The following is a 27,975-nucleotide window of genomic DNA, read 5'->3' on the forward strand; positions in this document are numbered from 1 at the left end:
AAACTGCAAATAACCCAGAAACGCACAAAAAGTGACATCACTTTCACACACTGGGGGTGCAATTAGGTCCCATACCTAAATATGACACACAAATACCCCCTTTGAACAGTTGGCCCAAATACTTCAGTTTTCTGTGTTTTGCCTAAAAACTACTTGAACACAAAATGGGTCATTAATGAATTCATCAGGGACTCTGGGTGCTGAAAAATCCAAACACACTCCTGCACTTCCATTTAAGTGCTGATTGCATCCATCATAGCACCCATTTAGGCTGAGGAACCCTGGAGGTACTTTCCAAAGTGTTGTTGTGTCTAAAGGAACAGCAGACCTACACCCAATGAATCAGATGAAAATATCATTTTGAACAAATGCCCCAAAACATGATACAACACTTTCCTACAAACCCTAACTATGGGAATGCTAGAAGCCCTGATTTGCGTAATAAACACAATTGTGTCCTTTTTAATGCATTCAGCACAACATTGTGGGTAAAACTGAATTGCATTGGAAACTGTACTAGGAACACTGTGGCTTTCAACAAACCCTTTGGGCCTTCTTCTGCCATGCTAAGGAGCACACCATACTGTGACTGCACAGCGGCCTAAGGAAAAGAAGAGAACCAGGATTCTGGGGTCATTCCTACACTGGCACTAGCTTCACAGTAAGGGAAATAAAGCACTATTAGCAGAATTTCCCCAGTAATTCTTGGTTGTTATAAATCAGATGTTTGTTTTTTAATTTTATTGGCACCAAGTCATTAAATGTAACATAGACTCATGATTTAAAAGTGGTTCATCAGGTTTCCTGCATATTCTGTATGACTGCTGCTTTTTATGGTGGAATTTAACACTGGGTTTCAAGTTTGTCTCAATTCAATACCCAGCTTTACAGTTACACCACATTTTACATGGCAATGTCTGATGTTTGAGCAGTGATATGTAGTATATTTTCCTGCCATTCTTTATACAGCTTTGCAAATAGACCCTTCTGAGTGCATCCTCACTTCGAGGCTTGGGCCAATGGATTCAGTGGCTATGCCTGTTCTTTCACATGGTGGATGCCTTAAATATTACATTTTTAGAATTCATTTAAGATGACTAAATATACAACTAGCAATTTACACTGCCTAAATTGTGCCTTCATGTACTACGTTTACATGATTACAAGGAAAAACTCGATAATAATACGTGGAATTCCTGAAAGGACAGGAAAGGCTTATCCATCCTCCCTGAATGTTGCTATGGCGTTGGCCTGGGAGGGGAACAGGAGTAGCTGTCTGCTGATCTAATTACTGCCTCTGTCTATGAGCTTTAATTAGTTATATTGTGAAATGATAATGATGTCTATTTTTAAGTTTTTACTACAGAGCTAATAGAATTCAGAAGTACAGCCAATATATTCCTAGGGCATCATAGTCACACAGTAACAAATGTAAAATAAAATCACTCACTTTATAAAAGTACAGAGATCATACCTTTAAGATTAAAACTTTTTAAGGGAAAAAATGGTGCAACTCCAGTGACACCCATCACTCATATCTTGTTTATCATATTAGTTCAGATGCAGGACTTCCAGAGCCCTTATACTCGTAGCTGCTTTACTCTCTTTACGCTCTTTTGAGGCTCTCATACAACGACAAAATTACTGGGGGGTGCCTAACACTTTGTTAGACCTTTCCTTATCCTTATAACTTGTTCAGGGTCACAAGGAGTAGCCACTAAGAATCAAGCCAGGGTCCCTAACTTACCCATAACCTTTAGTCCAACTCCTCCTCCTGTCTCTTAAAGTGCAGAAAAAGCACTCTGTTTAGAACATTTCATAATGGTCTCAGCGAGCCACTACACTATAAAGGGGACCTGTCACCCAGGCAGCTGTGTAATAAAAGTCCTCTTCAAATCAAACATGAAACCAAAAACCCAATTTCTTTTTTCTTTATAACACATCCATACCTGTTATATAGGTATTTAAAAATCTCAGCTGTCAATCATATATTGCCTGCCCCACCTCAATGCCTCATTTATCACTTCCTAGATGTCCTTGCACTCCCCACTTCCCACTCATCCCTGTGCATGGGCATCAGGTCCCCCATTCTGGTGCAAACGCATGATTTTGGGATAATGCAAAGCTTGCTTTAATAACAGTGTTTACAAAATGGCACCTGTCTATGGACTCTAACGGCAGATTCCAAAATAATAAAGGAAAGAAGATTTAAGAAATTTAATATAGACAAGTACAATAGAAAAGAGTTCAGAATTATTTCTTAGGGTGGCAGGTGCCCTTTAAGGTTGTGGCCACACATACCGACCCGGAGACAAACTTCCAACAGAGGAATCAAGCAGCCTGGGTAATGTATGTTTGCATTTACCGACCAAGTACATTCCTTGTACACGCCCAGGGAAGCAACAAATTAAGAAAAACTGCTTGTTATATTTACTAGTAAGAGCATAATGGTAGCCAAAGCTGCTATGAATTAGCAGGTCATAAATCATGAAATTAAAGCTATTAAGAAAACTTGTGCTTCTAGATGGTTGGTGACTCCGACAGCAGCATTAAATTTACAAGAAATATCAAGAAAATGTCAGTGATTCTTAGAATTGTGGGGCCAAACTATCAATCAATTTGTGTAAATGTGCTTTAAAACAAATATCATTGGGGAAAAAATAGTCATTGAATTGAGTTGACTTTCTTTTCTTTCAGATACATTTCCCATTGACTGTTATAAAACCTTGACCTGAGATTTTTTTTTAGTTTGATAAATATCAAAAATTTGAGTTTGAAATACTCAGGCTCAAATAGATTTGTTATCACGTTCTTCACTGCAATATTCCTGAAAATCTCAATCTGGAATAAAAATATTCCCCTAGTGTTTATGTTTTACAAGCCTATTTACAATAATATAATACATACAGTATGTAGGTATTACTAAAATATGTACCTACCCTCAGGTATAATAAAGGCAGTAATTTTCCACAGATGAAGTAACCCATAGCAACCAAAAATATTTATGCTTTACAACAGATGACCAATAAATGCTACCAGGTTGGTTGCTAGACTAGACATGTAACAAGCATTGCATGTTTTAGTACATAAGCCCTTTACTATTTCGCTAGTTCTCTTCAACTGTATTTCCACTACCTATGACTCTATGTCCTATCCGGGCAATGAGCTGAGGAATTGCTGTTCCTGGTTTTCCATCCCTGGTCCCATATTTCAAAAAATTGGGGGTCAATACCTGATACCCCCTGGCTACTGAATCCTGTCACCCTGGCAAAGGGTAGGGCAGTATATATAATGTCGTGCAAAGTTGACTTTAGAATCATTTTTGTTGCAACAGATGTATAATTCTTGTATACCAAATCCTTACAGAAGGCTCAAATCAAATCTGGGATCTGAACCTTTTATTACATTACACCATAAAACTGCAGTCTTTGCATGTTAGGAGACATATGCATCATTTCTGACCATCAGTAGCAACAATTGTTGACTTCTACGGCCATATACATTTAATCATATTTGCAATTTTTGGCTTCATTGGTGGAATGGGAGCAAATTGCAGATTTAGTTGCTAGTCATAGCTTTTGCAAAAATTCTAAAAAACAAATTATACCAAAAAAATATAAGTATTATATATCTGTTGCAACAAAAATGATTCTAAAGTCAACTTTTATTCATTTTGTCAAGTGTTCCTTTTGGTATTTGTTTTTAGCCAGCTACAACTAAATGCCATTTCTTTTTTCCATATGGATTTGCCAACGTTAGGTAGATAATTCCAGGTAGGACTGAGTTGCTTATGAGGTTTGCCACTTTTCTACTAAATTTGTCCTTATCCAGCACTTCTAGAAGCTATTTTGTCACTTTATTCCTCTGCTTAACAAAGGCAGTTTGTACCTCTGATTCATCACCAATACACATGCGAAAGCAAGGCTTTTTTATTCTAATTAAATAATTTTGTTGCCTAAAGATTAAGGCCTCAAGCATCGTCTGCATTCTTCTGCCATAGATTCCTTCACGTTTTTGACCTTAAAGAGGTTGTTCACCTTTCAGAGACATTTTTTTTACAGTTTTTTTTTTTTATTATTTAGCAGGTCTCCAGTTTGGAATTTCAGCATCTATCTGGTTGTTTGGGTCCCGTTTAACCTAGTAACCAGGCATCGTTTTGAAAGAAAGGCAGGAATATTAATAGGGGATGATCTGAAAAAACTAAGTAAGACAAAAAAATTGTAGCCTCACAGAGCAAAAGTTTATTGGCTGCTGCTTCAGAGACCCCCATTTGAAAGCTGGAAAGAGTCAGAAATGGAAGGCAAATAAAGCATTGATTAAAAAAACAAAGAATGTAGACCAAATGAAAAGTTGCTAAGAATTGGCCATTCTCTAACATACTTAAAGTTAACCTAAAGGTAACCACACCTTTAAGGGCAATGGAATACTGGGAGTTTCCCAACCTGCATGGAAAACATGCTTCCTACAGATAAAACTACCTAAAATGCCTTGCCATAGCTGTGGGTATGTCATTCAAATCATGTTATTGCATGAAAATACATGGGCAGGTACACATGGGCAACAAAATGCTAACTGTGCTATTGCCCCAAGAAACAAGAAAGTCAATCTTTCCCAGGATAATAGTCTGTAGGGGATTGACCGTAATGGTGATAGGCTTAGTTTCATCGGTATTGGAAGCCTTTTGATCATTGTCATTTTCCAAGAATCTTGGCACAGATGCTTATCTGTTGTTGAAATAGGATTATTTTCCATCCAAATGTAATGTATGGTGACATTTTAGCTTAGATTTATGAAACTTTTTGCAAAAAAACAGCCACAAAGGTTTGCTGACCCCAGTATATATATATATACGCACACAATGTACAAACCGGATTCCAAAAAAGTTGGGACACTGAACAAATTGTGAATAAAAACTGAATGCAATGATGTGGAGGTGCCAACTTCTAATATTTTATTCAGAATAAAACATAAATCACGGAACAAAAGTTTAAACTGAGAAAATGTACCATTTTAAGGGAAAATATGTTGATTCAGAATTTCATGGTGTCAACAAATCCCAAAAAAATTGCGTTCAGTTTTTATTCACAATTTGTTTAGTGTCCCAACTTTTTTGGAATCCGGTTTGTAGAATGGCACCCCAGCACACTCACAAAATAGCGTAATTACCCAACTCCAACAGGAGATGCTGCCACATCCCCTATCCCCAAACACACAGTCACTAGAAGAAGAGAAGCAGCACACGGATTTTGTAATGCAAAAAGATTTATTAAAGAATCACATATGCAACGTTTCAGGCACAACATCTTTATCAAGTTATATAAACACAAGCCAGCTGTATTTAATGGGCTTTGCAGGGCTATGTAGGAAGTGACATTATAAACATCATACACCAAAATGACAATATCATATCAAAAAGATTCCTTAAATAAGCACACCTATCAAAGAGTTATATGCAATAAAATACATGTTGCTAAAACACAAAAACAAATCATAATCTCTATTCAAACCTGTAGGATAAAGAGATTTAAGTTTGTCCACCACACCTCTCTCCTCTTTAGTCTCAATTCTCTGTCACTTCCCCTTGCTAAGGAGGGCACAGTTTCCAATACTTTATATATGGTCAGAGGTATGACCCTTTTCCACAAAATGTTTAGATACAGGTAATGTCATATTGCCCTGATTAATAAAAGACCTATTTTGAGAAATACGTGATATCACCATCTGTGTGATCTCACATATATACTGAATATGAGACCACATGGACAAGTCAACACATAAATGGCAAATTTAGAAACACAGGTATAGTAGCCATATAACTGCGCCATCTGTCCTTTATGGGGATGAACAAATTCCCTATTCTTCAAAACATGAGGACATTATATACAACCCAAACAGGGATACATGCCCTTCGACCTAGTGCCCAAAAAACAGTGACAACCTTGGCCTTTTTGTTTTAAAACTGAAGAAGTCTTACACCGAAGTACCTATTGTTTTACCCCTATGATAAGAGTTAAGTGGTGGCACTTTAAATTTCTGGACTGTATGATATGTGTTTTTTTTATAAATATACTAATGCTTACCTAGTACCTTGGCAATAGAATCACTTTTATTAGTATATGGTTAGTATGGTATAAAATTTGATTATGATCAGTAGGATTAATAAATAAATAAATACTTAAATCACCATCTTGGCTCCTATATATCAACACATCCATAAGAAAGTGACAATTAGATAAAGGGATGTATCTCATTTAGCTTGTCATGGAACCGCAACAGGGAACCAACATCCCTACCCCAAAGTACAAAAATATTGTTGCTGTACCACCACCACGCTAAACAATGCTTGGCAAAGTCTGCATCACAATATATGTACAGTTCTTCATGCCAGGCCATAAAGGCATTGGCACATGACGGAGCAACGTTGGACCTCATGGTGGTCCCATGCAGCTGGAGATAGAATTGGACCCTAAAAGTGAAATAATTACAGATCAATATGATCTCCAATGCCTGTAGGAAAAAGGACATCCATTGCGCAGAATATTGTGCCCTTTCCTTAAGGATCTATGCACAAGCCTGTATTTCATCTTGATTTGGAATTGAGGTGTACAAACTGGCCACATCGAATTTCGCCGGAACTGTTCCCTCCCCTATCTCATCCTCGAGGGAACACAAGCCCTGTAAAAAAATGTCCAATGTCTTTAATGTAATAAGGTACTGTTTGAATCAATGGGCTAAGTATCCTGTCCAACATGACAGCAAGTGGACAGACTACTGAGCCCATCCAAGCCACTATAGGACAACCAGGTGGATGTAATGGATCCTTTGGTAAGGAGTACAGGACCGGAGTAATAGGATTTTTTACTATCTAGTGATCATATAATTTGTGAGTAATCACTCCTTTGTCAAGGATTCCATCTACCGTAGTTAGTTTTTAATTTTATATATAATGCCCAAAAGAGGATCAGAATGTAGCAGTTTATACATATCCTTATCAGCTAGTTGGCTTTCTATTTCTGCAACATAATATGAGATATCTATTATTACAATTGCACCCCCCTTATCAGAGGGCTTAATGGTAATGTCAGTCCTTTGGGGCAAATTTCGCAAAGCTTCCTTTTGTTCCGAAGTAAGGTTATGTGTCATATGTGGAGGAGAATCCCTATCTGATGCACACTCAGCTTCTTCAGAATCTATTTTTATCTACTTTTTAGCCACAAAAATAAAGCCACTTTGCCCTGTTTATTTATATACTTTATACAATATGATAGATGAAACAGATTGAAATTAAAATATATACACACAAAGAGACGCTAATAAGTTTAATTTACACCTGTGTTTAGCAAGTGTAGAAGGATTGCCTGGTGTCATGATTGCCAAACCCAAGCTATTAGAGTTGCAAATGCATCTGCATTGTGTTAGGCAACCAAGCCCTCATCTAAAACATATAAAAGGAGAACTTTGGTCCTGTAATAGCGGTTAACTATCCTCTTGGGCTTCCTGTTTTATCAACACTGTACCTGGCTGTACATCTAAATTAGGAACAATGAGCCAAGTCCGAAAGTCCTTGAGCAGCAAACCTGGATCATGCAATGTTCGAGGCTACACAGCTTGTTCCATTGGTGGGGGATTTGTAGGGCCAAAATATAATTTTAGCTCTTTATCTTCTGCTGGAGGTAACCCCATCCACCACAACAGTGGAAAGCTAAAATCCACTGGAAGCCTATATTGTTTAGGGGGTCACAAAAGAACCTCTATCAGCAGCGGGAGAGTCCTTGGTTCCACGTTGGGTACCAGCAAGGGATTTGGAACTGACAGCTTTCCTGTATGTCCACCAGGAGGTATCCAAAAGGTTACAGTCAACCAAATTCTTCTCCAGCCATTAAATGTAGATATTGACCCAAACATCCAAAAGGTGCGCTCTGCAGAAAGGGATCAGATCAAGTGCCTCAACAACAAATTTGCCAGTTTTATTGACAAGGTAAGTTTATATATTGGAAATAACAGTAAGATTAGAATCTTAAAACATCAGTTATATTTATTTTATTTGAAAATGTTTAAGGGAATATGTTGTAGACTCATTCATTTGATTTTTTTCTCTTTCTTTAAATTCCTTGACTTTAGGTTCGATTTCTGGAACAACAAAATCAAATTCTGGGAACAAAATGGAACTTTTTGCAAGACAAAAGTCAGAAACTTTGCTCTAGGAGAGATACTATTAAACCATTGTTCGATGCTTACATTACCAACCTTCAGCGCCAACTGGAAGGATTAAGGAGTGAAAAATGTCGCCTAGATGGGGAACTGAAGAACATGCAGGATGTGGTGGAAGAGTTCAAGTGCAAGTTAGTTCAAATCCAAACCAATACCATTATACATGAGATTAGAAACATTTAATAGGCTCAAATACACACTGATGCAATATATTCAATATGGGAATTTAATACTGAGTAAAGGTATGGGACCTGTTATCTGGAAAGCACTTATCCAGAAAGTTCCTAATTACCAGAAGGTCATGTACAATAGACTAATCATTCTAATTTCTTTAAATTGTCTCCTTTTTTTGTTATGATTAAACAGTACCTTGTACTTGATCCCAACTAAGATATAATTAATCCTTATTGAAAGCAAAACAATCCTATTGGGTTTAATTAATCTTTAAATTATTTTGCAGTAGACTTAAGGTATGGAGATCCAAATGCTGGAAAGATTCCTTATTTAGAAAACCCCAGGTCCCGAGCATTCTGGATAACAGGTTCCAAACCTGTACAAATATAAGTTCTAATAAGCTGCAGTAATTGGCTATTACAGTGGATATTCATTCTGCCAGGAATATTTGGGAATATTTGACTACGTCTGTAGTTTCAGTGCTTCTACATATATCAATGATCTACATATCCATTTCCTAACAGATATGAAGAAGAGATTAATAAGAGAACATGTGCTGAAAATCAGTTTGTAGGCCTCAAAAAGGTACGTTTAAACAATATTAATATTAATGAAAATGACAAATCAACTGCCATTAGCAATGTGATTCATACTCAAGAGTTGCCATACCCTAATTGAACCTGACTGTACACTGTACTGTAACTTCCTGCCTTTTCCTCTAGTGAACATACATAGAGGAAACTGGAGCTTTTAGAAAGAAATTAACCCCTCCCGCATGAACACAGCCATTTCTAAAATATATTTATTTTTGTTTAAGAAACATTTGAATATACAGGATATTTATGAATGTTTACACGAACATCTTTGTATAAACCAATTTGCACGTTAGTTATTTGGCTCTTTATGTGGTAATGGTTTTTGCTTCGGTGTCACATCCTAATCACCAATGCAAATCCAACATTTTGTATCATTAGCAGTACTTAGACCTAGACCTAGATTAATCAAAAATGAAGTAACTTGCAAAATATGTTTAATGTGATTGGCCGAATTGTTTAGCACTTCATTGCATAGTGCACATTGTGTAAATGGCCTTGAACAGTTAGCATGCTACAGGTATTTGTATATTTTCTTCAATCATCATAGCACTAGTATATTTCATCATTTCCGATGCAGTACATTCTAAACGTTTATTGTACAATAATAAGCTTTTAAACACATAAATGTGATAAGATTCTGGTTTTAATGGAATCATTAGCATTAAAGAACCATTCCATACATTTTTTATTTCTTCACTTTATGGGTTGCTTTTATAAGTACCAGCTCCACTATTCCCATTGGCTGAGACTGGTACATGCACTTTGCTTATCAATATTTATGATTTTGCTTCATAGAAATCAAACCATTTATGTACGCAACTGAAATGTATATGCATCATACTGCTTTGCTCCTCATCCTTGTGCATGGACACTTATTTTATGTAGGGGTGCACTGATTCCCAGATACGGTTCGGCCCGAATCCAGCCTTTTTATATGTAGGGATGCACCAAATCGGAATCCTAATGCTAATAAGCATTCAGAAAGAGTTGATTTTCACTGCATGCTACATGTGCGCCAAATTTTAACCCTTCCTGATCTTTCCCAGTCCTAATTAGCATATGGCAGAAACCTTCAGGGTGGGTTTGGGGGTTTGGCCGAACCTAAAAAAATGGGTTCCGTGCATCCCTAATTTTATTTTAACTACCTTTTCTGCACTACATGAATAGTCAATCCAATGTACAAGTTGTAAGTTGTTCCAAACATGTTTGATGCATCATTCCGTTCTTGGTTGTATCAGAGGAGAGGATTCATAACTAGAAGGCTATTTACCCAACAGAGAGGCCAGCACTTTATGTCTTGTGGATACAGCAGACAGTGTTGTAAATCAAGGTTATCGTTTGTTGTTTAGTTTCAGCTAAGGGCTGCTTGCAAGACAGAAAGTTTTTATGCTCATGTTTGAATATACAACATAGGTGTGAACTGTACCCTCAGCCCATTGTGTGAGCTAATAATTTTAAGCACCCACATTCAGTATAGTTATTCTGACCGGCCCGTGCATGTCTGAGATGTTCTAATAATATTCTTCTTCTTCTTTCTTCTTTAAAGGATGTGGATGTCTTATACATGAAAAAAGCAGAGTTGGAGGCCAAAGAGGAAACTTTGGCAAATGAGATCAGCTTCTTGAGGAGCCTCTTTGATGCGGTACTAAACCTCCTTCAAATAGAGCCGTTACGTAATTATATATAATTACAAGTTCCCAGTCAAAAGCATTCTGTTGGGAGCTTCCCCAAACAAAAACATCACCATGTTCAACCATCCCTGAATAACAGTGTCGAATAGTTGCAGAATATTTTTTAGTTGAGTGGATTTGCCTATATTGGAATTAATCAGTATGTGAACCTTGTTCTGGTTCTTTCAGCTCAGTAAAATCATATTTCTAACACCGAAACACCATTTCCATTGTTCCACAAACATTTAGGTCATTACTTTGAAGATTAGAGATTAGTGAATATTAGAAAAGGGCTTGTCTTGCTATTGCCCTTACTTTACTTATGTCTTTGTAAGTGCTTTTATTTATAGTGAAAAACAAATACCAAATGCAATAAAATAAACTTGCAGAATATAATAATAATAATGCATTTCAAATAGAAATTTCTAGTAATGTGTTTAGGAATAGAAACTTTCTAGGTACCCTTCCCATCAGGTTTAAGTTAAAATTAACTCTAATCATTATTGACAAAATAGCCCAATGTTAAAAAAAGCTGCCTTAAATCAGTAGGATCATCATTCTCATATTGCCATGGAGACAATTTTTAACCAAACTGTGGGCTTTTCTTGCAGGAACTGGCTGAACTACAAGATTGTCTGTCTGATATTAATGTTGTTCTGTGCATGGACAACAACCGGGAATTGGACCTGAATGGCCTCATTGCAGAATGTAAAGCACAGTATGAAGAAATTGCAGCCAGAAGCAAAACGGAAGCTGAAGCTGCATATGCCAGAAAGGTTAGGCCTTGCTTCTTGCCACAACCCATTAGAGTCTTCTGATTTTATTCTAATTATTATATCAGTTGGCCTTGATATGGGAAAGGTAGTCTACGGTTTTGGATGATGGTTTGTGAATGTCCAACATAGACACCTAACATTGTTCTATTGGTTGCCGAAGATTGAATGAATAAGCATTTCTTAAATGGAGCACTGACTTTCCAATCCCTTCTACATCTGTTGTTGCTCTAGAGCAGACTGGGGGTCATAAAAATCTTTTAGAGAACCTCATCCAACAAACAGTCCTCCAGTTGGACAGTCCTGTTGCATATCTTTGGCTTAATAGCATGTTTAAACGTTGGACAGCTCTAAACAAGACAATGAAAATGAGCTTGAAAAATAAAAAAACAGAGCAAGAATTTAGTTAATTGCTTTGGTCTTTCTTATCACTGCTTCTACATTGACTAACTCACTGGACAATCAGAATATCCAAGGCTATTGTGATACTTATATCTACATTTAGTATTAGTGGTTGTATATATATTTTATGTATGTGAGTGTATAGATAGGTCAGTATAGGTTGTGTGCTGGGTTTATTTGGAAGGGTGGAACTTGATGGACTCTGGTCTTTTGAACCCTATGTAACTATGTAACTGTTTTCCCTCTACAAAACCAGTTCCAACAGCTGAAGGAAACAGCAGGACTACATGGAGACAATCTAAAAAGCTCTAAGACTGAAATTCAAGACCTGAATACCATGATAAAGAGACTTCAGTCAGAGATTGAGTGTGTGAGGAAACAGGTACAGATCTGACCGCAAATGTTATTGTTATGTATGAATGTGCACTCTGAGGGGCTATGCATAGGTAACAGAGAGGGTTAGATGGTTAGGGAGATGGATGTTAGGCAAAAATAGAACAAGAGGGTAGAACATCATGGGAGTATTTTTTACCTATGGTTGAAGGAATTTTGGAGTTTTTGAGAGTAGCCTTTATGTAGCACATAAGAGACAGTTCTTTATCTGTACAAACAGTATAATCACTGCAGATTATATTTGTCACATTTTACATGTACATGTTTTTATTATATTATTTATTACATTATTTATTCTAAAGATTGCTGGTCTGCAAGCTGCTATTTGTGATGCTGAATCCAGAGGAGAGGCTACTTTGAAAGATGCCAGATGTAAGATGTCAGAGTTGGAGGCCGTATTACAGAAAGCCAAGGAGGACTTGGCCATTCAACTGAAGGAATATCAGGAGCTCCTCAGGGTCAAATTGGCACTGGATGTTGAGATTGCTACCTACAGAACTCTTCTGGAGGGAGAGGAGAGCAGGTCAGTACTTGTATGGCTAGGAAACTGAGAAAGTGTTCATATTGTGCTTTTATACTCTTTACAGATTTTTCCGAAATATTTACAAATCTTGATATAACAATATAATACAAATACACGTTTTGGTAGTTTTCAAACAACTTTCCAAACAGCTGGTTTGTGTGTGAGCCCCTGTTGCTGTAATTACATCTGGATAGATTGGCGTAAAGGAAAAATGTATTGCTGATGGCTAATGGGGGTGCATTTCTGCAAAAGATTTGATCCCTCAGCCCTGGGGGAGGTCAACAGAATAGCCTAAGAATCAGTCCATAATCTTTTTTTTTTCCTTCTAGAATGCATGGAGAGATTACTAATGATGTCAAAATATGTAAGTATTACATATTAAAGTCAAGATCATTTATACTATTTCCAGGGATATCTTCATTTCTTTGCATGTTTCTCATGTCATCCTTCTCATTTGCAGCTGTGTACACTACTGGAAAGCTTGGAAGCTCAAACGCTGAATGTATATCTACATGCAACTTGAAAAGCAGTGGAAGTATCCTTGCAGGAGTAGACGGTCCCAAGTGTGCCACCAAGTGCATCTCCAAGTGTGTCCCTAAGTGTGCCCCCAAGTGTGCACAGTCACCAAAACCCTGTGGGACCACCTGTACTAAACCAAGCTATATGTAAGGTCTACTTTAAAAGACCCCAGTTAGACCAATGAGTATCCATCTTCAGCAACTGTTGTCTCTCTGTATGCTTTTCTCATTTTAACTTAAATACATGGGTCATTTGTACATAACCAATGCTCCATTCTGTCTGAACTAAGGAATATTCTAAAATGATCACAAAGATGTAAAAAATGATATTTGTTACTCTTTGGGACACACCAACAATAACAAATGTCTTTGACTGGACCTTATAATATCTTGGTCTTGTCCTGACCACTCATGCATTGTATTTTTACATATATGACACTAAGCAGCACTAAAGCATGTACACGTTGTCAGTTTGGGGTCTTGTTCCTTTCTATGGACACAGAAATGCTCTTTGACAACTAAAAGCTATGATGTAGTGGATCACACCCTGAAGAATTCTGATTCTATTATAGTTACTGGCAGATGGACAAATCCATTCGGCTCATTTATCATATCTTGATAATAAACACTAATTATTTTGGACTATGGCAACCCATGATCACTTGCTGCTCAGATTTAATATAACTATTATGCTGTGATATAAATGGCTTTACATAATTGTTTCTCTATGACTATATCTTTATTATCTCTGCTGCAATTGATGAGGTTGCTAATTGTTGGAGGAGCATTTGACGCAACACTGAAGATGGTTGAATCTGTATATCTAATAAACTGCATTTTAAAATCATTCTGTTGTGTCTGCTTTTCATTGTTTAAAAAATTGGCCCTTGATAAGCAAAATAAATGCTGACAGATAGCCAAAATACTAAATAGATCTTGCCTTTGTTGGTGTTATGCCTAATATTGTTTTGGTCTAATATAACCATTTAAAAAAAATAGTAAATTGCAATTTCCACATTCATTAGTAACAAAAACATATGTTACATGGCTTTACCAGTTTAAGCACTAAGGTTGTAAAGAAACGAAAACCCATATATTGCACTCTCCAACTGATAACTGGGTGACTGTGAAAGATGAAAACAATGGAATAAAACAGCTTTTATTAAATACATTGAAAACATAATGGGGCAAATAAAATGAGTGTCAGTAAAATTTCAATCAAAATTAGCAGAGTGCTGCAATGTGGTTTGAGATTGTTATGTATGTAGGCCATGTACAAATGAGGCCAATAATAAAAACAATGACCCTAGGGGTACATGAATTAGGCACATTAAAGGGAGCCTCTGGCCTCTGTAGGATAGGAGGATAGGGAGACAGGATCTGCTTCCTCTATAGTTGAGAACATCCCCCTCCCCAGCTGCTCTCCTACAGCAACTCAATTGGGCAGTGATGGGAAGGGTTTGCTGTGCAAGTCCAGCAACCAAGTTCTGGATAAAGAGGTCTGTCCCCAGGTTTGTTCTGGATTTAAATCTCAAGATGGTCTTAAACTTAATTTAGGTGATATATGTTTGACTTTACTACTAGAGGAACAAAGGAAGTGCTGAATGTGCCAGAAAAGGAGTGAAGTTAAAACCTTGCATTCAAAAGCTTTGTTACATATATTCCACTCACAAAAAATGTGGTTAAGAAATTTCAAGGTTTCTGTTTTGGACTTGTAAATGAATGTTGACCTGGGAGCAGCTGATCCACAGAAAGGTAATTTTTGTAAGATTTAATACCCCACTATGGCAATTTTTCACCACCTGCCAAAGATACATCAAGCGGAGAGACCTCCCATAGGTAGACCCATAGTTGTGGGATTTGGATCACTTGATGTACCTCTCTGAATTAATAGATTTCAATAGATCTTCAACCTTTGGTGTTACATTTACTCGGTTATGTAAGGGATAGAGGACCGGTAGTGAAGGCTATGAATACTATGGTTTGGGACCTTAGTTTTAAATGGCCGGCAGAAGATGTTCAAGTATTTTATTCTTGTATCCCTTATCAGCTAGGTATTAAGGCCGTATCTTTTCATCTTTAACAGTACAGTAACTATGAGCACCCTTAATTCATGATTTTTTCTTTTTGACAACAGATATTAGCTTCAAAAACAAAGTACCAACATGGGGAAGCAATTCACCCCAGCATTTGCCAATCTATATATGGTCTGGTGGGAACAGATCTATATCTTTGGTGATCAAAACCCATTTAGGGAATCTGTTCAATATTATGGGTGCTCCATAGACGATCTCCTGTTCATTTGGAATGTAGAATACGCATTGCTCAAGGACTTTGTGAAGTATATTAATACAAATGATCTTAAACTACAGTTCACTTTTGAATTTCATTATACCTATATCAGTTTCCTAGACATCTGGGTAGAGGGTGTAGCTAATACTATAATTACTTCCTTATATAGCAAGAGTTGTGCTGCCAATGCCATCTTGCAGGCCACCTCTTCACACCCGAAACACAGGAATATTCCTGTAGGTCAAGTTTTGCTTTTTCTGCGCTTATGGTCTAATTTTCAAGATTTTGTCACAGAGGCATGTCAGTTGCTTGACAGACTGTTGACAAGGGGATATCAGTATATATGCATATGTATACTCTTATTTCAGCTTTTTGAAAGCAATTTCTTTCTACTTCAGGAGCATAACACCCTAGGCCAGAGACTTAGAACAAGGTTTTCCCAATCCAATGTACCATCTTGTATTCTAACCTATAGTCCACAATTTCCATATATGTATTATCAAAAAGTATCTCCCCATTTGCAGACAGATAAAAACTAAGTGCTATTCTTAGCTCAGGCTATAGGTTTACTACAAAGGAGGGGTAGTACATTATGAAACATGTTCTCCCCTAGTATTGTAGAGAGCCAGCGTTTAAATAGATCTACCTGGTTATCATACTAGGGTAGCTTTAGGTGTGGAGAAAGACAGTGTTTGGTTTGCCCTTATATCTCTAGTGGACATTTGTGGCATCAGATAGAAATACATCTTATAAGATCAAACAACATATTACCTGTAATACAAAATTTGTAATATACTTGATTTCATGTTCTAAATGTAAGTTTTTTGTGTGGTCCTTCCTATATTCTTATTGGGCCTTATAGTTATAGCTCTGGTGCCAACATCCTGTTCTAATTGCTGAATAGGATTAATAGAAAATCATATCCCTGTCCTCTAAGTTCTCTTGCCTGATAAACATAGCATGTAATGGTTCATGGGTCGAGAGGGCCGGTTACAGCTTTTCCAAGAGTCAAAGTGAAAGAAAGATGTTTTAGAGACTAGAGATTACCTATAGAGATGTAGCGAACTGTTCGCCGGCGAACTAATTCGCGCGAACATCGGGTGTTCGCAAATTCGCAAACTTTTCGCGATGTTTGCAATTTGGGTTCGCCTTAGGCGTTTTTCTGCTGCGTTTTTTCTCGGCCTAAAAACGCCGCACAAGCCACACATGGCGTTTTTCAGCCTAGTACTGGTGTAAGCAAATCCCGTTTCCATGGTGCTAATAGTGCGAAATAGCAAAAAATGCTGCATATTTCCGCTAGGTCTGCCAGCTGCCTTTGCATATACATAGGAATAGCTTGCGTTTTTATGCAACGCTGTGTCAACAACGTATTTTTCAGAGAAATTTTTGCCCTTGATCCCCCTCCTGCATGCCACTGTCCAGGTCGTGGCACCCTTTAAACAACTTTAAAATCAGTTTTCTGGCCAGAAATGGCTTTTCTAGGTTTTAAAGTTCGCCTTCCCATTGAAGTCTGCTTCACTTTTTGGCGTAAGTTCGCGAATGGGTTTGCAAACTTTTTTTTTGAGGTTCGCTACATCCCTAATTACCTATAACACCCCTGGACCAAGAGGAACACACCCCTAGTTCAGTCACTAATAAACATGCTGCAGCGCTCCGTTTCTCTGTAGAAAGTGTTTATTGTGCCAACAAACCAGGCAACGTTTCGGGCACCAGCCCTTTCTCAAGCCTATACACTGTGTAATAAAACCTTTAAATACATGTGTTAAGAGGAGATGGATACACTCCCTAGCTTCTGCCCTTGGGGAGTTTTGATGTAGACATTCAGATCCAAGATATGAACAAATAGTGTCACTATGTAAGTAAAGATGCTTATAATATTTTATTCATATATTCAGGTGGTAATTTAAAGACACTGAAATGGATTTATGGTACACAATGTGCATTATGGGTTTAATGTCATTACTATTGGCTAACTTTATGATCACCTGAAGTCTGATGCGACTTTGAATGGACAGATTTGAATCACAATTACACTTGATTGTATTGGTTAACATACGGTAAGGGTGGGGCTTACCTACCACTGCTTCTTGACACATGTATTTAAAGGTATTTTATTACACAGTGTAAAAGCTTGCGAAAGGGCTGGTGCCCAAAATGTTGCCTGGTTTGTTGGCACAATAAACACTATCTACACAAAATCGGGGTGCTGCAGCGTGTTTATCAGTGAGTTATAGTTGACCCTCAGCAGTGGGATCGGCAGCCTGCACCCGACGCTACAACAAGCGCAGCATTATCCAATTCATTGGTATTTACACCCCTTGTTTGGGGCACCGGTTACACTTTACACAGTAGGAACATGTACTTTTTTTACATGGAAAAAGGTAGAAAGGTTTATTTTCCCTGCTGTGTAAAATGTAACCTGTGCCGCAAGCAAGGGGTGTGTGTCCTTAGGCTCAGGGGGGTTATAGGTCATCTCTAGTCTTTAAAAAGGCTGAAATAGCATAACTCTGAAGGTTTGATTTTGAGGTTGAATCTAAAGCAGGAGACCTCAGTTAGTAGAAGCCTTGTCCCTAAGATAAGCCAAACACATTCTAATACAAAAAGGTAACGCAAATAGGTAAACCTTGTATCTTGGCAGAAGGGTCAGTTCTGCGCTTTTGAATGAATAACACAATATCAAATAATCAGGTTAGTTTAAATTGTGCCTAAATGCATTTATCTCTTGTACTCAATTACAAAATCATCATTTTAATCACCTGCATGTTACCAAACCAAGTAAACTGCAGTTTATTCCTATTTCTTTTAACAGACATTTCATTTTAGGCACCAGAGACAGATAGTTCAGATATAATAAATAATTCCAAAGTTAACTAGTATTTGAACCCATTTATTTGGGGCTGTTGTGCAGCAACATTTGGAGTTGTGAACTTGCCAGAGTTAATTTTAAAACTGGGATACTTCTCCAAACTTTTTAATAAACTTCATGAGATAAGGAAGGGAATACAGGACTGAAAGAGTCACCAGACTTTTTATTTTCAATTTATATGGAAATAATTGGATGTAAAATGCTCTTGTTTTTGTTCACAAAACGGTCCTGATGAAATATAACTTGACACTTTCCCTTCACAGCGGAATCTCCACAATAATTTGAAATAATGCTTGGTTTTTATTGGCGGAATGAGAGCAATTTGCAGATTTGGTTGCAGGTTACAGAGTTTGTAAAGTAGAGGCATAAAACATAATTATTCATTCCCTGTGACAAAAAAGTCTCCAAAGTCAACTTTTATTCATTTTGTCCATAGCTCCTCCTGAAATAAGTTTCCTATTTTTTAATTCCAACAACCATTCGCCATTTCTTTCTCCTATGAGGATATTGTTCCACTGCATAGACAGTTTCAGGTAGGGATGAGCCGCTTACTGGGTTCTGACAGCCCTGTACTGCCCCATACATGCTTTGACACTTTTGTGTAACCTGGTGCTTATCTAGAAGCCATTTTGTCACTTGAGTTTTGCGTGCTGTGTATTGGCAGGGACTTTCTTTTAGTTTGAAATGTATTTATTCTTCTGATTAAAAATTAAGTTTGAGCCTCTAATTTACTTAAAGGGATACTGACACTAAAAACTTCTCAAAATATAAATGTATGTAACAAGTTCCCTATAGGTCATGTTGATTGTTTTCACAGATAGCTCTAATTTTGTAAGTAATTGTTGCTTGAAATCCCAAAACCTGACTGTTTTGCCAACCTGACTGTCCCTTCTCAGCCTGTCATTTACAGCTTCTAATGCTAACGAAGTCCTGCTGCAAAAATATGGCCGCCCCCTCGTAGGGGAACATGGGGGATCAGACAGGTAATGTAACAGCACGAGGAAAATATTTTTATAGCAACATTTTATAGCATGAAAAGACAATGTTGTGATAAATGTAAAAAAAGATTTAATTTCTGATGTCAGTATCTCTTTTTCCAATTCCAATTCCAATTGTGATTTTTATTCTTTAATTATAGTGGACAAGTAATATACACATGCATAAGTAATGCTTTCTTATTAGGATTAAACAAAATTACATTTTTTCCCTGAGGGTGAATGCCTCATAACTTATGTGCATTCTCCTACCATAGACTCGTATCAGGTCAGTTCCAGGCCTTATGGGTAATGGCAGACAGGGCGCTTTCTCACCCCTGGGATATCATACTCCCTGAACATGACAAAAAAACCTGATTACTCCTTACCATAGTTGCAGGTCATTCAAATCATAAATTCATGTAAAAACGCATCAGCAAGTAGACATGGAAGACTAAACACCCACTGTCTTATTGCCCTGAGAATCAATGGTGGCCATCCGGTTGAGGATAATGTGTCATGAACTCACTCCATGCACAGAATGTCAAGACAAATGACATGACAGCAGGCTGACAGACCTGTCTGGCTGGAGGAGACTGACCTTTGCAACATTGTTTAAAGTATAACAACTAGGAGTTCAGCAAATGCTGCTTTCAATAGCAATTACATTTACAAATAACATTTAAAGCACTAATAATGTTTAATAAATTGATATAGGAAATTTGCTTTCTTTAGGCAAAAAAATACTTTTGGGGTTGATATGTCCTTTAAGTAAAAGCCCTTGGAACCCAAGAGGAACCATGCTCTCAATTTCTGCTCTTTACCAAAACATTGAATACATATATTGCGTGATTATCATTAGAAATCTTTAGACAGTATATACATGTACTATAAATTAACCATTCCTGTATGGCAGAAAAGCTCAACCAAGGATAGTATATACTGTATTTAAGTACTTTCTTAGCAAAGTAGATAAAGCCACCTTGCCCTGTTTTGATTTACTTTTTATGATAAGATATGATAGATTAAATAGCTTGAAACTAGAGTTTGTAAACACAAAGAGACGCTAACAAGGCATTTTAATTTACAGCTGTGTTTAGCAAGTGTAGAAGGATTGCCTGGTGTCATGATTGCCAAACCCAAGCTATTAGAGTTGCAAATGCATCTGCATTGTGTTAGGCAACCAAGCCCTCATCTAAAACATATAAAAGGAGAACTTTGGTCCTGTAATAGCGGTTAACTATCCTTTTGGGCTTCCTGTTTTATCAACACTGTACCTGGCTGTACATCTAAATTAGGAACAATGAGCCAAGTCCGACAGTCCTTGAGCAGCAAACCTGGATCATGCAATGTTCGAGGCTACACAGCTTGTTCCATTGGGGGAGGATTTGTAGGGCCAAAATATAATTTCAGCTCTTTATCTTCTGCTGGAGGTAACCCCATCACCTACAGCAGCGGAAAGCTAAAATCCACTGGAAGCCTATATTGTTTAGGGGGTCACAAAAGAACCTCTATCAGCAGCGGGAGAGTCCTTGGTTCCACGTTGGGTACCAGCAAGGGATTTGGAACTGACAGCTTTCCTGTATGTCCACCAGGAGGTATCCAAAAGGTTACAGTCAACCAAATTCTTCTCCAGCCATTAAATGTAGAGATTGACCCAAACATCCAAAAGGTGCGCTCTGCAGAAAGGGATCAGATCAAGGGCCTCAACAACAAATTTGCAGGTTTTATTGACAAGGTAAGTTTATATATATATATATTTTGGGACAATGGATATTTATAATTCAAGAAATGTATCAAGTTTAAAGGGATATATTGTAGAACTTTTTTTTCATTCAATTCCTTGACTTTAGGTTCGATTTCTGGAACAACAAAATCAAATTCTGGGAACAAAATGGAACTTTTTGCAAGAAAAAAGTCAGAAACTTTGCTCTAGGAGAGATACTATTAAACCGTTGTTCGATGCTTACATTACCAACCTTCAGCGCCAACTGGAAGGATTAAGGAGTGAAAAATGTCGCCTAGATGGGGAACTGAAGAACATGCAGGATGTGGTGGAAGAGTTCAAGAGCAAGTTAGTTCTAATCCAAACCAGTTTCTCATACATGTGATTAGAAACATTTAGTGGGTTCATTTATTCACTAATGCTACATATCTGATAAGGGATTTTCATATTGATTACAGGCATGGAATCTGTTATCCAGAAACTTGCTATCCAGAAAGCTCAGAATTTCAGGAAGGCCACTTCCCATGTACTGTATCCCAGCTAATATATAATTCATCTTATTGGAGGCAAAACAATCCCAATGGCTTTAATTAATGATTAAATTATTTTATAGTAGACTTAAGATATGGAGATCCAAATTATGGAAAGATCCCATATCTGGAAATACCCAGGTCCAGAGCATTCTGGATAACAGGTTTCAAACCTGTACTAATGTAAGTTCTAATAAGCTGCCTTTAAATAACTTATTTATTTTAAGCAACTCTTCTATTCTAATGGACATTCATTTTGCCAGGGATATTTAGGAATATTTGGCTACTTCAGTAGTTTCAGTGTTCTTCTTTATATGGCAATGACCTACGTATCCATTTCCTTACAGATATGAAGAAGAGATTAATAAGAGAACATGCACCGAAAATGAGTTTGTAGCCCTCAAAAAGGTGGGTTTAAATAATATTAATGAGAATGTATATACAGGTATGGGATCCATAATTATCCAGAAACCCATTATGATGGAAGGGCCATCTTCCATAGGCTCCATTTTAATTAAATAATTCAGATTTTTAAAAATGATTTAATTTTTCTCTGTAATAATAAAACAGAACCTTGTACTTGATCCCAACTAAGATATAATTACCCCTTATTGGGGGCAGAACAGCCCTATTGGGTTTATTTCATGGTTAAATGATTCCCTTTTCTCTGTAATAATAAAACAGTACCTTGTACTTGATCCCAACTAAGATATAATTACCCCTTATTGGGGGCAGAACAGCCCTATTGGGTTTATTTCATGGTTAAATGATTCCCTTTTCTCTGTAATAATAAAACAGTACCTTGTACTTGATCCCAACTAAGATATAATTACCCCTTATTGGGGGCAGAACAGCCCTATTGGGTTTATTTCATGGTTAAATGATTCCCTTTTCTCTGTAATAATAAAACAGAACCTGTACTTGATCCCAACTAAGATATAATTAATCCTTATTTGAGGCAAAACAATTCTTTTTGGTTTATTTAATGTTTAAATGATGTTTTAGTAGTCTTAAGGTGTGGAGATCCAAATTATGGAAAGATCCATCATCCAGGAAACTCCAAGTCCCAAACATTCTGCATTACTGGTCCCATACCTGTATATATCTATATGCTGCCATTTTCTATCTGCACAAATATTATAATTCATCTTGAATTATGCAAGTACTTAAATTATACCTTTACAGAACCTAAATGCTGTAATTTACTGCCTTGTCCTTTAGTGAGCATAAATATAGAGAAAAATGTAGATTTTAGAAACAAGTAATTCACTATGAACGCAGCCATTCCTAAAACATATTTTGACATCATCAGCAGTACTTTGTCTAGAACTAGGTGAAATAAAACATAAGTACCTTAACATACAATGTTCGAATGGGCTTGGACTGCATTCTTCTTTAGTGTCCTGCATTTGTATATATTCAGCATAAATCAGATCACCAGTGTATATATATATGATTGTTTGTAAAGTACATTATAAATGTTTATTTTACAATATCAGGCTTTCAAACACATAAATATAGTAAGATTCTAGAATAAGGGACATTGTGTTTATTAGCATCAATTACTATTCCCTCAGTCCCACTGGCTGATACCGGTGCATGCATGTTGCTTATCTGAATGTAAGATTTTGCTTTATAAAAACAGATTATGCATGTGGTTGAAATGTACAGGTATGGAATTAAGTACAAGGTACTGTTCCATTAGTTCAGGGAAAAAGGAAATCATTTGTAAAAATTGGAATTATTTGATTAAAATGGAGTCTATTGTGATTGCCTTCCTGTAATTGGGGTAACGGGTTTGCAGACAATAGATCCCATAGATGTATATGCATCATAATGCTATAGTGCACATAATGCTATAGTCCACATGATCCTTAAGTGCACATAATGCTTTAGTGCACAGACACTCATTTTGCAACACCAGCACACAAGAAATTCTACACTACGTTAATAGTCAATCTAATGTACAGTGAGTTGTTCCAAACAAGTTTGATGCACAATTCTTGGTTCTATTAGAGCAGAGAATTCATAACTGGAAGGCTATTTACCCATGAGAGGTCAGTACTTTATGTTGTAAATCAAGGTTATAGTTGTTTAGTTTCAAGGGCTGCTTGCAAGACAGTAAATTTTTCTGCTCACGTTTCCTTCCAAACATGTTTATATATTCAGCATAGGAGTAAACTGTACCCTTGGCCCAATAATAATTGTACACACCCACATTCAGTAAATAGGTATGGGACTTATTATCCAAAAAGCTCAGGACTTGGGTTTTCCTGATAATGATCTTTCTGTAATTTCTATCTCCATGCCTTAAATTAAAAGCTTTCTGGATAATGGGTTTGCAGATGAGAGATCCTATATATGGAGCAAATTTAGCTAGCTTGTTCATGTCTAGTAGATGTTCTACTAATAATATTATTATACTTTCTTTTTTATAGGATGTAGATATCTTATACATGAAAAAAGCAGAGTTGGAGGCCAAAGAGGAATCCTTGGGAAATGAGATCAACTTTTTGAGGAACATCTTTGATGCGGTACTAAACCTCCCCAAATTGAGCCACTAAATAATCATATATATACGTTCTTCCATCAAAAGCCTTCTATTGGGAGCTTCCCAAACACAAATGTTGCTCCCCTTCCTTAATTGACAGTGTTGAACAGGTGGTAACTCTCATGCGCTCATGATTTGTTTATAATTGGAATTAACCAGTATATGATCCATGTTCTGGTTCTTTCAACTCAGTAAAATTATATTTCTAACACTAAAACAGCATTTCCATTGTACCACAAAGGTTTCAGGTCAATCAAATCTCAAGAGAATACCCTAGCTCTATGCAGTAATAGATTTAGGGCCCATTACATTTCTGTAAAAATTAACTCAAATTATTATTGACAAAATAGCACAATGTTAGAAATGCTGCTTTAAATCAATAGGATCATCATTCTTTTACTGGCATAGAGACAATTTTCAAATAAAGTGTGGGCTTTTCTTGCAGGAACTGGCTGAACTACAAGATTGTCTGTCTGATATTAATGTTGTTTTGTCCATGGACAACAACCGGGACTTGGACCTGAATGGGCTCATTGCAGAATGTAAAGCACAGTATGAAGAAATTGCAGCCAGAAGCAAAACTGAAGCCGAAGCTGCATATTCCAAAAAGGTGAGGCCTTCTGATTTTATTTTTCCGTAGCCTTCAACTTTATGGTAATAGTACCTAAACCACACATGGTAGTGTCAAATGGAACTCCACTTAGAAACACTGAGGATGCCTGTCATAGATACATGCATTTCCTATGGATAACTATGGTAAGAGGTGAAAGGTGGATGGGGAATTTGGATTACCACTGTCTTCTACCATAATGGAGGATGGTGTTTTCAAACATTAATCATCGCATATAGACACCTAGCATTGTTGCTTTGGGTCTCTGGCCTGAATGAGCAGATCTGAAATCACTTTAATACCTGTTGTTGTTCTTGAGCAGGCTGAGGGCCATAAAAATGTGTTGGGGAGCCTCATCCAGCCAAAGGTCCTCCTGCTTGACAGCCCTGTTATATCATTGACTTAATAGCATGCATAAAAATGAACAGCTGTAAACAAGACAATAGAAATGAGCCAGGAATATAAGACAGACAGGCAAAAGGAATTTTATTACTAAAAAACACATTGTTTTGGTCTTTTTTATTTGTACCTATAACAAAACCATTGCTTTACATTTAGTTTTAATGAAGACAATTTTCTACTAGTTACTGTTTTTTCCCTCTCCCGCACTAGTTCCAACAGCTAAAGGAAGCAGCAGGACAACATGGAGACAATCTGCGGAGCTCTAAGACTGAAATTCAAGACCTGAATACCATGATAAAGAGACTTCAGTCAGAGATTGAGTGTGTGAAGAAACAGGTACAGATCTGACAGTATATGTGTTTGTTTTGTATGAATGTGCACAGTCTGAGGGTTTATGTGTAGATGGGTATAGTGTAATATCAGTATTGTTTCCATATGAAGAGATTATAGGGTATTTGAGATGAGTCTTTATGTAGTACAGGAGGCAGGGTTATATATGTGCAAAAGCAATATATGCACTGCAATATATGATTTTATTTGTCACTTTTTACATTTATTTATATATGATTTCATTATAATAAATCTAGCAAAGTATGGACTCATTTTATTACATCATTTATCCTCAAGATTGCTGGTCTGCAAGCTGCTATTTGTGATGCTGAATCCAGAGGAGAGGCTACTTTGAAGGATGCCAATTGTAAGATGTCAGAGTTGGAGGCCGTATTACAGAAAGCCAAGGAGGACTTGGCCATTCAACTGAGGGAATATCAGGAGCTTCTCAGGGTCAAACTGGCACTGGATGTTGAGATTGCTACCTACAGAACTCTTCTAGAGGGAGAGGAGAGCAGGTCAGTACTTACGTATTTAGGAAACAGAGACACATAGGGGCACATTTACTAATCCACCAATCCGAATCACGAATGGGAAAAAAATCGGATTGGAAACGAAAAGATCACGAAAATGCTTACGAAAAAATCGGATTAGTTACGATAATATCATATTGGCGATCCGAAAAGTCACGAAATTTTCGTACCGAACAATTGTAAACAGCGGTAAAACCTTTCCGATTTTTTCGTGCAAACGTCCGAAAAAGTCGTGTGGCGTACGAAAAAGTCGTGCGGACACCCGAAAAAATCGGCAAAAATACGCTCGGAGCGTTCGTGCTTTTGTAAATGTGCCCCTATGTATAGCATTTACATTGTGCTTTTATATTTGCTACTCCAATTGCTTCTTTTTGTATATTTCTTTTATTTCCAAATAATTACAAACCTTGATATAACAAATGGTTTATTTGTCAGCCCATATTGCTTTAACTACATCTGGACAGATTGGCTTAAAGGGAACATGTACTGCCGATGGTTGGTCATTTCTATAGTAACTGCACAAGGTTATTCCATCGGCCCAAGGGAAGGACAATAGAATAGCCTAAGAATCAGACTATAATCTTTTTATTTTTCCCTTTTAGAATGCACGGAGAGATTACTAATGATGTCAAAATATGTAAGTATCATTGTGGTCTGATTAATCAAGATGATTCTTAATTGTTCCAGCAATATCTTCAGTTTATTGCATGTTTACCTCTCAATTGCAGCCGTGTACAGTACGAAAAAGCTTGGAGACTCAAACGCTGAATGTATATCTACATGCAACTTGAAAAGCAGTGGAAGTATCCTTGCAGGAGTAGAAGCCCCAAAGTGTGCCCCCATGTGTGCCCCTAAGTGTGCACAGCCACCAAAACCCTGCGGAACTGCCTATGCCAAGCTAGGCTATTAGATATGTAGGAATACTTTAAAAGACCCCAACAAGAATAATCAACAAACATCTTCAGCAACTGCTCTCTGTCTGCTTTTCTCATTTTAACTCATTGTCACATCTGTTTCTTGTCCTGACCACTCATGCGCAATGGTTATTGTATTGTCACTAGTGATGGGCGAAATAATTTGCCACGCATGGATTCCCTAACAATTTCTGCGTTTCACCATCGGCGGATTGTTTAGTGAAACGGGTGACATAATTTGCCATGGAAAAATTCGGCCCGCGCGTCACAGAAAGTTGTCAGTTTGGGGTTTTGTTCCTTTCTATAAACACAGAAATGATGTTTGACAACTAATGATGTAAGCCATTGATGTAGTGGATCACATCCTGAAGAATTCTGATCCTATTATAGTTACTTGTAGATAGACAAATGCCATACGGCCCATTTTAGTAAATAAACCATTCATTTCTTGATAAAAAAAAAAAACACAGCAACCCATGATCACCTGCTGCTCAGATTTTATATGCTGTGATATAAATGTCTTTACCTAAGTGTTTCTCTATGACTATATCTTTATTATCTGTGTTGCAATTGATGGGGTTGCTAATTGTGGGAGGAGCATTTGATGCAACACTGAAGGTGGTTGAATATGTATCTCTAATAAACTGCATTTGAAAATCATTCAACTGTGTCTGCTTTTCATTGTACCAAAAACTGGCACTTAGTAAGCAAAATAAATGCTGACAGTTCAAATCCAAAATGAACCTTGCCTTTTGTGAGTGTTATGCTAACACTGTACCATCAAGGTGGATTCAGCCTTCTATTGGCATTAATTATGAAATTGTAAAAAATCAGTAAACTGCAACATCTACATCCATTAGTCACCAACATATTTAGCAGTGGTGTGCAAGGTTAGGCACTTGCAAGAGTTTCCAAAAAATGAAACAAAAATATTGCATTTTAGTGATGTGCAGAACGGCCCCCTCGCCTCAACTGCTGGTTGCGGGC

The 27,975-nt window shown here is 37.2% G+C and overlaps 2 protein-coding genes across 2 annotated transcripts; both read left to right on the forward strand.

Annotated features, from left to right (window-relative positions):
* Window positions 1-7,463: 7,463 nt before the first annotated feature.
* On the forward strand, window positions 7,464-14,108 carry krt78.4 (keratin 78, gene 4). The gene is made up of 9 exons (XM_002935738.5): window positions 7,464-7,978; window positions 8,122-8,342; window positions 8,910-8,970; window positions 10,528-10,623; window positions 11,263-11,427; window positions 12,083-12,208; window positions 12,522-12,742; window positions 13,072-13,106; window positions 13,203-14,108. The coding sequence occupies exons 1-9, from the start codon at window positions 7,544-7,546 to the stop codon at window positions 13,409-13,411; spliced, it is 1,569 nt and encodes a 522-aa protein (XP_002935784.2). The 5' UTR covers window positions 7,464-7,543; the 3' UTR covers window positions 13,412-14,108.
* A 6,524-nt stretch (window positions 14,109-20,632) lies between these two features.
* Window positions 20,633-27,648, forward strand: krt78.3 (keratin 78, gene 3). Its single transcript, XM_002935739.3, has 9 exons — window positions 20,633-21,130; window positions 21,246-21,466; window positions 21,996-22,056; window positions 24,087-24,182; window positions 24,645-24,809; window positions 25,422-25,547; window positions 25,839-26,059; window positions 26,677-26,711; window positions 26,803-27,648. Exons 1-9 carry the CDS (start codon window positions 20,696-20,698, stop codon window positions 26,982-26,984), a joined length of 1,542 nt encoding a protein of 513 aa, XP_002935785.2. The 5' UTR covers window positions 20,633-20,695; the 3' UTR covers window positions 26,985-27,648.
* Window positions 27,649-27,975: the final 327 nt, after the last annotated feature.

Source organism: Xenopus tropicalis, chromosome 2 (assembly GCF_000004195.4).
Source record: "Xenopus tropicalis strain Nigerian chromosome 2, UCB_Xtro_10.0, whole genome shotgun sequence".
In the NCBI taxonomy this organism is placed as follows: domain Eukaryota; kingdom Metazoa; phylum Chordata; class Amphibia; order Anura; family Pipidae; genus Xenopus; species Xenopus tropicalis.